We start from the raw sequence: 14,679 nt of genomic DNA, 5'->3' as shown, positions 1-14,679 counted from the left end.
CCATGTTTCGGTTAAAAACATAAAATCAAGCTTGTGCTTAATAATAAAATCATTGATTAAAAATGATTTGCCTACCAAAGACCTGACATTTAAAAGAGCTAAATTTAGTGTGTTAAAAACATTGTTTTCCCCATGTTCTGGGACATACTGTGGTTGGCAAGGGATACATAAATTTGCAGAATGCGTTGGGTAAATCTTATTTCTCTGTAGATTTACCAAACTTTTTCTGTTACCTATCAAAACTGGGATTGAAACAGCTACTTGCATATTGGGCCCCGGCTTTTCCTGGAGAGAGCCATGACTAACAATATTGCAGCCTGGACCAAGCACATATCAGTTAGAGCTTACTGTGCTGTTATCAGGCTGTGGAGACAAAGAATGATTTCCTTGATGGTGTGGAGGAGGGGGTGGTGGATGCTGCAATTGTGATGATTGCAGCAGAGCTTGCTGAGGAATTGTTGGGGCATGCCGCTTTGAGGGGCTTCTGGGGGTGAAAATGACACTGGGGGAGGAGGTCAGTTTGGGCCCAGTAGTGATGTGCTTCATCAGGTTGGCGAGGTTCTTGGTGATAGGGAATGGGATGCCCCGGGAAGATGGTGAACTAGGTAGGGTTTGCGGGGTTGTGGGTAGTGAATCCTCACAGGCAGTGTCTGCTAGTGGAGGGGGTGTGGCCTCCTCATCTTTGCTCTGACTTCTCTCCATGTTAGAGGGTGGGAGTGTTGGCTTTGGATGTTTTGATGTTTCTTCATTTTGTTTAGATTCCCGTCATATCTTGTCCTTGGCAGATTTCCGTCGTATCTTGTCCTTGGCAGAGGGAAGATTGTGGTGCAGGAAGAAAAATAGGTTGGAGGTGAAAGCTTTAACTCCTGATTTATTTAGAGACAATCCGCCTCCCTTAAAAAGATGCCTGCGATCCCAGAAATGGTTAAAATTATCAATAAAATGTGCTGAGTGGACATCACATGCAGTTGAAAGCCATGTGTTCAGTGCTAGTAACCTGCTGAATTTCTCAGTTCCTCCTCTGACTGGTGGTAGAGGTCCACTGATAAAAACTTTTTTATGTTGTTACTGCACATCCGTCTCACATCTTTTATGGCAGAGTCGCCCACAATCAGAGTCTGAGGCCCTGTTGGCTTTCCTCTTAGTTTTCTGTCTTCTGTTGTGTTTTCAGACCTTACCCCTCTCTGTGGATGTGGGGGATTGTCCAAGTGATCAGATGAAGATCCAGGGTACTGCACTAGTGGAGCGAATCTATTTTCTAGCTGTACAGTTAGTTCCTTAGGAGTTTTGTTGCTCCTTTTCCCTTTAGCCCGGGAAGATGGTGAACTAGGTAGGGTTTGCGGGGTTATCCATGGCTGTGCTTTCCTCTGCACAGGAGTTGAGGAGGATGATAACGCTGGCCAGCCTGTCGCATCACAGATTTCTGGGCGCTGAGTTCTGCCTGTTGCTTGTCCTGATTTAGTCTTTGGCTTTGCTCCGAGAGCGTTCTAAGGAGGACTGATACCAGTAGTTTAATTTACCCGGACACAACCCTCCTGTCTTGTTAATGCTAGTTATCTGTATACTAGCATGCTCTTGTCTGCTACTATGGTAAAGTGGTAGAGTAGTGTCCTCTTTCCCAGATAGTCCATTTATCTCCACGTACATCGCTAACCTTTGCACTTTAGTTTCCAGCATAGTGATTTTCTGTAGGAGTTTGCTGTAATCATCCTCAGGGAAGAGAGGCATGGTCATCGGATTTGCAATCTGAACGTAGAAGGTAAGATTTCCACAAAGGTTGTCAAGTTAGCTAGAAAGGAACATGTTTATCAGCACCCCAGTTCAGAAAACTAGAGTTTCTGGTTTCTCTGGATGTTTGGAGCAAACGCAAAGAAAATATTTAATCTGTCATCAAGTTTAGTCAACAAAGAGAAAAACTGAGAAAATGGAGATTTGCATATTGTATTTTTAGATCTTTCAGTTGTACCACATACCCTACCTTGGGAAGTACTAGATTATTTTAAAGTACCATTAATAGTCAAAAAGCTAGTGACAGAATAAGGGTATACATAAATGACATGACAACTACTAATAGCAGAGTACCATGTACAAAAGCACTGTTGTGGCCACTAACCTAAAGTGGTCTAAGATGAAGTTCAAGCCAGAGAAATCAAGAAGTAAAAGGTGTGGTATCAAAATAAATTTTTTGTTTAGATGAGGACACTATCCCTACAGTGTTAGAATTTATAAATGCAAACATGTAATTACCAATGAATCCTTATTTCTTTTTAAATTTTCAAGGATTCAAAGCTCCTCTACTGATGCATTTGTATCATGCCCACTTGGTCGTGCATCAGTAGAAACTGGTTAGTCTTTTCATCCATAATTTAATCATTTACTTAACATTTGTGGTACCAAAATGCCCTACTACAGTTACTTTTGGAGTGTACTTCCCTTGTCCAAAGTCCATCACCTGTGTCTGCTCACTGCATCTATGCTGTAAATGTATGAGCATGTTCCTGAGTCAACGAAGTTCAAAATTGGCTAAAAATATTCATTCATTGGAGCTTCCAAATATTGTAGAGCTTCCAAGTACCGTTCATGTGCAACTTCTCACAGCTTTCATTGTGCAAAGTCCCTTTTATAAAAAATTTACACACTTAAATATTCAATTCAATTCAATTCAATTTTATTTGTATAGCGCCAAATCACAATACAAATCATCTCAAGGCACTTTACAAAAACTAAAGTGCTAAGGTGCTGAATGTTTGCACAGCTCCACAGGGTGCTGTCACCCCAATTTCGCATCTCCTGTAAATCAATTAACTACTGGGCTGTTGTCATAGTATAAGTATAAGTAGTATAAGTCACATTTTGCCTGTACCTTTAGTACTTTCAGTAGTTTAACATAGCCCAAAATCTTTTCATTGTATATTTTTGTCTTGGTTGGGGACAAAATAATTTGAATGATTATTGCTTTTATTAAATAAAAAAAAACTGTGTTAAAATTTGTGTATATAAGGACAAGAATGCAAGGACAATATCAGGTTCACATATCAGTTTACCAATGTTGAAGGGCACTGTCAGTGTCACTGTCCATATTTAAAATAGAAATTCCATGTCTGTACTGTAATGAGAGAAGCCATGAAACACTGCAGCAGTGTGTGAGTTTGTAAGTGACATGAATAGACAAGCAGATTAGTGTGACATGCAACATAAAACTCTCTGTGAAGTTGTAAGAAACATGAGCAGGCAGATAAGTTGAATTACTCAAGCCAAGGTGTAAGCCCTGAATGAAAAAAACAGAAAGACCCCAACAAGCTGGATTTTAATTTTAAAAAATGATAAGAGCCACATTTATGTCAATACCAGATACAACAATAGGAAATAACCTTTTGCCTCTGTCTCCTGGTGAATATAAATATATGTTGCCACAAAATTAAAATCCAAAGCTCTGCATGAAATAAGACTATCAGAAGTTGTTTTAGGTTAATTCATGGCCAACAAATTCTAACAAAATTCATGTTATCTTACAGGAAAGCCTGGAGTACATCTTCCTCATCATCTTCTCTATCGAGTGTTTCCTGAAGATTGTTTCCTATGGATTCCTTTTCCATGCAGATGCATATTTAAGAAACTGCTGGAACATTTTGGACTTTGTTTGTGTATCTGTTGGGTAAGTTTGTGTTGGGCCAATGTAGTTTGTGATTTAATGTTCTGAATAACCATATTACTTATTAATCTGTTCTTGCTTTGCAAAGTATTGTCATGAAAGCTCACTGTTTACAGCTATTGGCCCATTTCGAGAAGGTTGTTGGTTTGATGCTTGGCCTGGGTTCATCCTCAGGTTTTCACACATTGTCCCCTCATTCTTTTTGGTGACATGAATGCAATTGTTAGAGCAACAGTGGGGCATTGACAACCTTCACTGTTTGTAAATGGGAAACCAACCTATGCATCACATCCTAAAATATAGTCCAGTAAGAAGATAAAGATTTTATATTATATGAATTTAGACACACTAAGGTATTATCAGTAGACCATTTAATGCAGATGGATAATCTAAGATTAACCATAGATGTTAGGACAGGATCTGGAAGCTGAGTAACAACTGATCAAGAATTAAAGTCAAGAGTCACAGAGCCATAAAGATCCTTTAGAAAGCACAAGAACAGCTACAGGATATGACAGGTTCACTTCACCATTGATATTCTAAATCAAATTACAAACCACCTTCATCAAGAACTATTCTCCCCTCTACCCAGACCTGTTTGGGATGCAGTCATACAATTTGTCCAGCAGGCACAGTTGGCTCAACACCAGAAAGGCAAAGAGAGACAGGGCAAGACGTTTGACATCCTCTTCTCTCAGAGCCAGACAGGAAAGGAGGTCACTGGGAAGAGAAATGAAAATGGAACAATCACAGAGGTCGCAAAGGACAAATGGATAAAAAAAACCTCTCAGACAGGGAACTCTCCCAGCTAGAGAGAGATTTACTTGCCAATTCAATTCATCCAACCATCCATCCATTATCTATACCCTTTTATTCCTAACTAGGGTCATGGGGATCTGCTGGAGCCTATCCCAGCCCTCTTTGGGTTATAGGCAGGGGTACACACTGGACAGGTCACCAGTCCATCGCAGGGCCACATAGAGACAAACAACCTCACACTCACTCCTATGGGCAATTCAGAGTCACCAATCAACCAATGCATGTTTTTTGGACTGTGGGAGGAAACCGGAGTACCTGGAGTAAATCCACGCGAGCACGGGGTGAACATGCAAACTCCACACAGAAAGCCAGAACTGCATACTATTCATAGACAGAAAACTAAGAGGAAAGCTAACAGGGCCTCAGACTCTGATTGTGGGCGACTTGGCCATAAAAGATGTGAGACGGATGTGCAGTAACAACACAAAAGTGCTGTATTTCCCAAAAGATATGGTCTCTGACACTACTGACAAAATCCTGAGCATTGTTGCAGAAAACCCAACTGTGAAAAACCTCGTACTACACACAGGGGCAAATGATATTGTGAAGCAGCAGTCCGAAATCCTCAAAAAGGACTTTAATAATCTGCTAAACACAGTAAGGTCGCTAAATATCCACTCACCCCAACCGGTCGAGGCAGATGGCCGCCCAAACTGAGCCCGGTTCTGCTGGAGGTTTTTTTCTTCCGTTAAAGGGAGTTTTTTCCTCTCCACTGTCGCCAAGTGCTTGCTCATAAGGGAATTGTTGGGTTTTTAGTTTTAGTTTTTGTAAAGTGCCTTGAGATGATTTGTATTGTGATTTGGCGCTATACAAATAAAATTGAATTGAATTGAATTGAATTAAATGCAGAGGTTTTTATCAGTGGACCTCTACCACCAGTCAGAGGAGTAACTGAGAAATTCAGCAGGTTACTAGCACTGAACACATGGCTTTCAACTGCATGTGATGTCCACTCAATACATTTTATTGATAATTTTAACCATTTCTGGGATCGCAGGCATCTTTTTAAGGGAGACGGATTGTCTCTAAATAAATCAGGAGTTAAAGCTTTCACCTCCAACCTATTTTTCTTCCTGCGCCACAACCTTCCCTCTGCCAAGGACAAGATACGACAGGAATCTGCCAAGGACAAGATACGGGAATCTAAACAAAATGAAGAAACATCAAAACATCCAAAGCCAACACTCCCCCCCGAATGCTCTAACATGGAGAGAAGTCAGAGCAAAGATGAGGAGGCCACACCCCCTCCACTAGCAGACACTGCCTGTGAGGATTCACTTCCCACAACCCCGCAAACCCTACCTAGTTCACCATCTTCCCGGGGCATCCCATTCCCCATCACCAAGAACCTCGCCAACCTAATGAAGCACATCACTACTGGGCCCAAACTGACCTCCTCCCCCAGTGTCATTTTCACCCCCAGAAGTCCCTCAAAGCGGCATGCCCCACCAATTCCTCAGCAAGCTCTGCTGCAATCACAATTGCAGCATCCACCAACCCCTCCTCCACGCCGTCATCAAAATCATTCTTTGTCTCCACAGCCTGATAACAGCACAGTAAGCTCTAACTGATATGTGCTGGGTCCAGGCTGCAATACTCTTAGTCATGGCTCTCTCCAGGAAAAGCCGGGGCCCAGTATGCAAATAGCTGTTTCAATCCCAGTTTTGATAGCTAACAGAAAAAGTTTGGTAAATCTACAGAGAAATAAGATTTACCCAATGCATTCTGCAAATTTATGTATCCCTTGCCAACCACAGTATGTCCCAGAACATGGGGAAAACAATGTTTTTAACACACTAAATTTAGCTCTTTTAAATGTCAGGTCTTTGGTAGGCAAATCATTTTTAATCAATGATTTTATTATTAAGCACAAGCTTGATTTTATGTTTTTAACCGAAACATGGTTAGGACAAGATAATAATGCTGCAGTTCTTATTGAATCAACCCCTCCAAATTTCAGTTTTATGAGTGAAACAAGAATACATAAGAAAGGAGGTGGAGTTGCTATTTTATTTAGTGATAGCCTCAAATGCAAAAACATATCATATGGAAAGTTTGACTCCTTTGAATATGTTGCTCTTCATACCAAATCCTCCTGTCGAGCAACATTTGTAACTATTTATAGACCCCCAAAGTACAATGCACATTTTTTTGACGAGTTTGCTAAATTACTATCTATTGTATGCATTGACTTTGATTGTATTGTCTTAGTGGGTGGCTTTAACATTCATGTTGATAATCTCAATGATGCAAGTGCAAAAGAACTCTTGAACATCCTGGACAACTTTGGGCTTTCTCAGCATGTAACAGATCCAACACACATCAAGGGACACACACTGGATCTAATAATCTCTAAAGGTCTTAATATTTCTGAGGTGGAGGTGACCGATGTTACTCTTTCTGATCATTACTGTGTTTTTTTTAAAACAACCACCCCTGCTGTTTTGCACACAGGCGAAACAGAGGTAGTCAAAAAGCGGAACATCAACGAGAAGAGCTGTGCATTATTCATTCAGGCTTTTGCACCATCACCAACCATGCCATCAGCCCCTGTTGATGATCTTGTAAGCAGTTTCAGTTCCAAAGTTATGACTGTTATTGATTCCATTGCCCCAATTAGGACCAAGGTATTGTCAGCAAGAAAAAAGTCAAAGTCACCTTGGAGAAAAGCCACAGTGGTTAAAATTCAGAAAAGAATATGCAGACAAGCAGAACGCAGGTGGCGAAAAACCAAACTCCAGGTTCATTTTGACTTGTACAAAGAGAGTCTTCACAACTATAACCAAAAACTAAAAAATGCAAGGCAATCATTTTTCTCAGAGGTTATCAATAGAAACAGCAATAATGCCCGCACATTGTTTTCTGTTGTAGACAGACTCACAAACCCAGCACCCTCTGTTCCTTCTGAACTACTGTCCAAAAAGTCATGCAATGATTTTGCAGCCTTTTTCACAGACAAAATATTAAAGATAAGACAAACTATATCTAGCTGCAGTCCTAGGAACACGACAATATCACCTGTACCTCCTTGTTCTCCAGTGAATCTAGAACATTTTGATCTCCTTGATCACAGAGCTCTGGCAGAAACGCTTCTACAATTAAAATCTACATCATGCTGCCTTGATATTTTACCAACAAATTTTTTTAAAAATGTTTTAACAGCTTAGCTCCAGATGTATTGCAGATTGTCAATAGTTCTCTTCAGTCAGGGCAGTTTCCCCAGGCCTTAAAAACTGCCGTTATAAAACCTCTTCTTAAAAAGCCTAATCTAGATGCTTCAGCAGTAAGTAACTACAGGCCAATATCAAATCTTCCATTTCTGGGAAAAATAATTGAAAAAGTAGTTTCTCAACAAATTCACAGATTTATGGTGCAAAACAATCTTTTTAATGCACTTCAGTCTGGATTTCGCGCACACCACAGCTGACTGCACTTATTAAAATTTTAAATGATTTACATTTAAATAATGATGAGTCCAAAACCTCTGTTTTAGTATTACTGGATCTCAGTGCTGCATTTGACACAGTTGATCATGATGTGCTGCTTCATAGACTAGAAGCTTGGGTGGGAGTTACTGGCTCAGTGTTAAATTGGCTAAAATCTTACTTACAAGATAGAGACTATTTTGTCTCACTTGGTAACTATGAGTCTGAGCGAACAAAAATGAAATGTGGGGTTCCTCAGGGGTCTATTCTTGGTCCTCTCTTATTCAATATCTACATGCTGCCCCTTGCTCAGATTATGGAATACTACAACATTGACTACCATACCTATGCAGATGACACCCAACTTTATATATCAGTATCATCTCATGATTATAGTCCTCTAATTTCATTATGTGAGTGTATTAATCAAGTCAAAGAATGGATGTGCCAGAATTTTCTCCAGCTTAATACAGACAAGACAGAAGTGATTGTTTTTGGCCCCAAAAATGAAAGGTCAAAGGTCATTGCTCACCTTGACTCCATGTCATTGAAAGCTACAAATCAAGCCAGAAACCTTGGTGTAATCATTGACTCAGACCTGAATTTTAACAACCACATAAAATCCATCACTAAATCTTCCTATTACCACCTGAAAAACATTGCTAGAATAAAAGGTTTTCTGTCTAAACAAGATGCAGAAAAACTTGTTCACGCATTTATCTTCAGTAGGTTAGATTATTGTAATGGCTTGTTCACAGGTCTTAGCAAAAAGTCAATCAGGCAGCTGCAGCTAATCCAGAATGCTGCTGCCAGAGTCCTTACAAACACCAAGAAACTGGACCATATCACACCAGTTCTCAGATCACTACACTGGCTTCCCGTTAGTCAAAGGATAGATTTTAAAATTTTATTGCTAGTTTATAAAGCACTAAATGGTTGTGGACCAAAATATATCCAAGATATATTGGTTCCCTATGAGGTTTCCAGACCCCTCAGGTCATCTGGGACAGGTCTATTGTGTGTTCCCAGAACCAGAACCAAACAAAGTGAAGCAGCATTTAGTCACTATGCTCCTCAATTGTGGAACAAACTTCCTGAACACCTGAGGTCTGCTCAAACTGTCAGCTCATTCAAATCTGGACTGAAAACTCTGTTGTTTACTGCTGCCTTCGAATAATTGTTATCTTTGTCTTCTTAATGTGCTTTTATGTTTTATATTAATTTACTTTACTTGATTTAAATTTATTTTATGTTAAATGTCTTTATTTTTAAATGCTCTTTTCAATGCTTTTAATGCTTTTAATGTAATTGTATGCCTTGTAAAGCACTTTGAATTGCGTAGTGTATGAAAGGTGCTATACAAATAAATTTGCCTTTGCCTTTGCCTTTGCCATAGTAATAGAGGAAAATAAGAGCAATCCCAGGGTCTTTATAGCACTGTAGCCAGGCTGACAAAAAGTCACAGCTCTGTTGAGGCCAGTGTTCCCTTAGCTCTCAGCAGTGACTTTATGACTTTATGAGTTTCTTTACAAATAAAATCACAACTTTTAGAGATAAAATTGTCTGGCTACACTCTCCCCACTGTGTAGGATGACTCTGGTGGTGAGGACAGTGAAGAAGACAAGGGCAGAGCAGAGGACCAAGTGGTGGAAGTTGAGAAAGGAAGAGTGTTGTGTGGCTTTCAGGGAGGAGCTGAAACAGGCTCTTGGAGGTCAGGAGGTCCTTCCAGATGACTGGATAGCTACCGCTACTGCTAAAGTGATCAGGGAGACAGGTAGGAGGGTACTTGGTGTGTCATCTGGAAAGAGGAAAGCAGATAAGGAGACTTGGTGGTGGAATAATGAAGTTCAGGAGTGTGTTAAGAGGAAAAGGTTAGCTAAGAAGTGGGACACTGAGAGGACAGAAAAGAACAAACAGGAGTAGAGGGAGATGCAGTGAAGGTAGAGGTGGCAAAGGCCAAAACAAAGGGCGCATGAGGATTTGTATGATAGGTTGGACACTAAGGAGGGAGAGGTGGATTTGTACAGGTTGGCGAGGCAGAGAGGCAGAGATGGGAAGGATGTGCAGCAGGTTAGGGTGATAAAGGACAGGGATGGAAATGTGTTGACAGGTGCCACAAGTGTGATGGAAAGATGGAAGGAATACTTTGAAGAGTTGATGAATGAGGAATATGTTAGAGAGCACAGAGTAGAAGAGGTGACTGTTGTGGATCAGGAAGTATCAAAGATCAGTAAGTATGAAGTGAGGAAGGCGTTGAAGAGGATGAAGAGTGGAAAGGCAGTTGGTCCTGACGACATACCTGTGGAAGTATGGACGTGTTTAGGAGAGGTGGCAGTAGAGTTTTTGACTGGGCTACTTAACAAGATCTTGGAGAGTGAGAGAATGCCTGAGGAATGGAGGAGAAGTGTACTGGTGCCCATCTTTAAGAACAAGGGAGATGTGCAGAGTTGTGGAAACTACAGAGGAATAAAGCTGATGAGTCACACAATGACGTTATGAGAGAGAGTAGTGGAGGCTAGGCTGAGGTCAGAAGTGAGCATTTGTGAGCAGATCACCCTAACCTGCTGCACATCCTTCCCATCTCTGTTTCTCTGGTTTCATGCCAAGAAAGAGTACCACAGATGCAATATTTGCTTTGAGAATGCTGATGGAGAAGTACAGAGAAGGCCAGAAGGAGCTGCATTGTGTCTTTGTAGATTTGGAAAAAGCATATGACACGGTGCCGAGAAAGGAGCTGTGGTTTAGTATGAGGAAGTCTGGAGTGGCAGAGAAGTATGTTCGAGTGGTGCAGGACATGTATGAGAGCTGTAAGACAGTGGCGAGGTGTGCTGTAGGGGTGACAGAGGAGTTCAAGGTGGAGGTGGGACTGCACCAAGGATCGGCTTTGAGCCCCTTCTTGTTTGCTGTGGTGATGGACAGGCTGACAGATGAGGTTAGACAGGAATCTCCGTGGACCATGATGTTTGCAGGTGACATTGTCATCTGTAGTGAGAGTGGGGAGCAGGTTGAGGAAAATCTAGAGAGGTGGAGGTTTGCTCTGGAAGGAGAGGAATGAAGGTTAGCCACAGTAAAACAGAGTACATGTAGAACGGTAAGGTTACAGGGAGTAGAGGTGAAGGAGGTGGAGGATTTTAAGTACCTAGGGTCAACAGTCCAGAGCAACGGAGAGTGTGGAAAAGAAGTGAAGAGACGTGTGCAAGCAGGTTGGAATGGGTGGAGAAAGTGTCAGGTGTGATGTGTGACAAAAGAGTGTCAGCAAAAATGAAAGGAAAGGTGTACAAGACAGTGGTGAGACCAGCAATGTTGTATGGTTTAGAGACAGTGGCACTGAGAAAAAGACAGGAGGCAGAGCTGGAGGTAGCAGAGCTGAAGATGTTGAGGTTCTCTCTGGGAGTAACGAGGATGGATAGGATCAGGAATTGAAGATGTTGAGGTTCTCTCTGGGAGTAACGAGGATGGATAGGATCAGGAATGAGTACATCAGAGGGACAGCTCATGTTAGATGCTTTAGAGAAAGAGCCAGGGAAGTCAGATTGAGATGGTTTGGACATGTTCAGAGGAGGGACATTGGTAAAAGGATGCTGAGGTTAAAGCTGCCAGGAAGGAGGAATAGAGGAAGACCAAAGAGGAGGTTCATGGATGTAGTGAAGGAGGACATGAGGATAGTTGGTGTGGGTGAGGAGGATACAGAGGATAAGTTTAAATGGAAGCAGATGATTCGCTGTGGCGACCCCTGAAGGGAGCAGCTGAAAGGAAAAGAAGAAGAAGGAGAATGCTAACACCTGCCATTTCCACTCACTTTACTTTTACACTGAATTCTTCTTGATTTGTTCTTTGTTAGTTGGCAAAGGGTTGAATGAATTTAGCCCAAATGATCAGCATATCAAGGGGGCGTGCCATGACAGCTGTCAGTCACCTAAAACAAAGATGATTGGAAGCTGATGCTACTGTGTTTGGGCTGTAAAAAAGATGCCCATTTGGAGCTATCATATGTTTTTCTTGTGATTATTTGGTGCTACTGCTGTTCTGGATTCCACCAAAATGTAAGTTCTAAGGTTTTATAACTAATTGTTTCAGCTTCATTATAAAAGGTATGGAGGGTCTAGCCCTGTTAGCTCATAGCTGTCCCTGACTAACGACCAAACTGACTGTGGTATTTCAGCCAGCTAATGTACTGTCGTGTAAACAAGAGTGGTATGTGGTGGTTTATGATTATAATGCATCATTAATAGAATACTTATATATTTTAATTACTACCAAATGATTTGCCAAACCAACATGGTGGCTGAGTGGTTAGCACTGTTGCCTCACAGCAAGAAGGTCCTGGGTTTGTAACCCAGCAGGGACCTTTCTGTTTGGAGTTTGCATGTTCTCCCCATGCTTGCGTGGGTATTCTCTGGGTACTTCGGTTTCCTCCCACAGTCCAAAAACATGCATGTTAGATTGACTGGTAACTCTAAATTGCCCATAGGAGTGAATCTGAGCGTGAGAGGTTGTTTGTCTATATGAGGCCCCATGACCCTAGTTAGGAATAAGTAGGTAAAGATAATGGATGGATGATTTGCCAAACATAAGGTATATATTTTTACTTTTCTGGAGACCTCTCCAGACCTGTTTAGTGGATGACTGTCAGCTTTATTTGCCCAGTCATTTTCCTAGCAGTGAACTCTCTCTATCCCCATCTATGCCTTGGCCTGCTCCTTTATCATCATTCATATGACTTAGACTGACACTTCTTCAGATATTTCAGTATCCCTTGCTCCTGTATAAGTTGCTATAAAAAACTGTTTAACCTGTTGACAGGTTTTCCAGTTACCTGCTTAAAAAAGAAAATGACCAACAATTTTACTACTAAGTCTATAAAAATATAAAGCCCTTAAACAGTCCTTTAAAAGACAATACATTGATAAAGCTGTTTGTGTGACCCCTGTTCTAATATATCTGTAATTTATTTTAAAAAAAGCATTCAATTTTGTTATTTGAATTAGGCTGGAATTAGATGGAAATATCAGTGAGACAGACATGAATATTTTTATGCCTCTCAGAGTTTGTAACCTACATGTCTTTCTTTCAGCTGATTCTTGGGCTGGTCCTGAATTAGTTTCTATCATTGTTCCTCCATCTTTACAGCCTCTATGTTGCTGTCCCCATTGTTATACCTTTTACATCTTCACTTTTGCCTCCTCTCTCTTCATCAACTTTATTTACTCAAAAATATACAAAGCCTCTGTGTGAAAAACCTGACAGAGCATCAGACAGCACCCAGTTATAAAGAATGTTAAGTACAAAGATATTGTAAAACCAATATTTGCAAGAAAAAGTAATGGCATTTTTTGCATTTTCCTGGACTTCTGTATAAATTAGTCATGAAATTATCTGGTCTTCACAAAAGTAAAATATAATTGTAGTATAACTAAATTATATTAACAGTTTTACTTGATTTCCATTTATTTTGATAATTTGAATTATTAATTAAAATTCCAAATTGGTTGTCAATCATTATAGACACTGATTTATGAGAATTATCTGAATACCCAAATTGCATTTAACACCCTAATGTGTCACAGTTTCACAGCCGCAAATAACTCCATACTTTAAATTAGATAAGCACATGATTGTAGGATCAAGTATTTAACCCTACTGCTTGCCGAGTAAAGGGTTAAAACTCAAAACTGAAGAATCTGACAACTGAGACAGAATATTGATTCTTCCTCTTTATCAGACTCACAGATCTGTTTACTGGAATTCTGATAATGAGGGAAAATGGGATACTATAAAGGAGGTGAGCAAATAAATCTTTGTTGTGTCTCTCAGTGAACATAGTCAGGAAAGAGCCTTAGTGCTTTGTACAGTGTGTTATAGGAACTTTGCACTTCACAGGTTTGTTTACGACCAAAGTTGGCAGTCCTCAGATCAGATCAAATCTCATACAGTATGTTGTGTTGGTATCTCTCCAGGCTGTTCACAGTGGCTGTAGATGCCATTAACCACATCAGTGGAGTGGAGGCTGCAGTCGGAGAAAAAGGTGGTGGCTTTGACATGAAAGCTCTGCGTGCATTTAGAGTACTCCGACCACTCAGACTGGTCTCTGGAGTCCCCAGTAAGTAACAGCTCTGACAATGAATGAGGTACTTTGTCAGTTAAACCTTAAAATTGTTGCTATCATTGTTATTTTTACTAGTATCATATTAGTAAAGTTTTAAGGCAGTAGTATTTGCTTAGAAGCATAGGGGAATGATTGGCGGTTGCTGTCTAAAATGAAAAACACATTGTGATATATGATTTATAATTTGATTGATTTATTCTAAGAGGCATCTTTGTTCCCCCTCAGGCCTGCAAGTGGTGATGAACTCCATCCTAAAGTCCATGCTGCCTCTGTTTCACATCACGCTACTGGTCTTTTTCATGGTCACCATTTACTCCATTATGGGACTGGAGCTCTTCAAGTGCAAAATGCACAAGACCTGCTACTACACAGGCACAAGTACAGTATGCAGCACTACAAGGTTACACAGTATACATTTAATAATTGGTGGATTGGTTTTGAGGCTAATACTGACCATTAGTATACCAGACTTAAGACTATATTTTCCTGAAGTAAACAAATAAATCCTTCAGGCACAACCAGCTACTGTAATTTTTGTAATTTCAGTGACCACAGGCATTGGTGCAAATCAGAGAAAACCAGGTAAAACTGAGAGCAACACTGGTGAAATGCTGAGCATATTGTTAATATGAGGAACACAGAGTCCTAAATAATGACTAACTGTTACCATCCATCCA

The 14,679-nt window shown here is 40.6% G+C and overlaps 1 protein-coding gene across 2 annotated transcripts in view; it reads left to right on the top strand.

Annotated features, from left to right (window-relative positions):
• LOC113130179 (dihydropyridine-sensitive L-type skeletal muscle calcium channel subunit alpha-1-like) overlaps positions 1 to 14,679 on the top strand; it is an 87,008-nt gene that overhangs the window by 5,857 nt on the left and 66,472 nt on the right. For both annotated transcript variants that reach the window (XR_003295669.1, XM_026306554.1), the window contains exons 3-5: positions 3,516 to 3,655; positions 13,854 to 13,996; positions 14,228 to 14,380. Coding sequence is in view for 1 of the 2 variants with exons in the window: in XM_026306554.1 (XP_026162339.1) it covers positions 3,516 to 3,655; positions 13,854 to 13,996; positions 14,228 to 14,380 (436 nt within the window). In the remaining variant the exon portion in view is untranslated. The remainder of the gene's footprint in view (positions 1 to 3,515; positions 3,656 to 13,853; positions 13,997 to 14,227; positions 14,381 to 14,679) is intronic.

This window comes from Mastacembelus armatus, chromosome 5 (genome assembly GCF_900324485.2).
Source record: "Mastacembelus armatus chromosome 5, fMasArm1.2, whole genome shotgun sequence".
Classification (NCBI taxonomy): domain Eukaryota; kingdom Metazoa; phylum Chordata; class Actinopteri; order Synbranchiformes; family Mastacembelidae; genus Mastacembelus; species Mastacembelus armatus.
The sequence above is the reverse complement of the archived record's forward strand: the minus strand, read 5'-3'. Positions and strand labels throughout refer to the sequence as shown.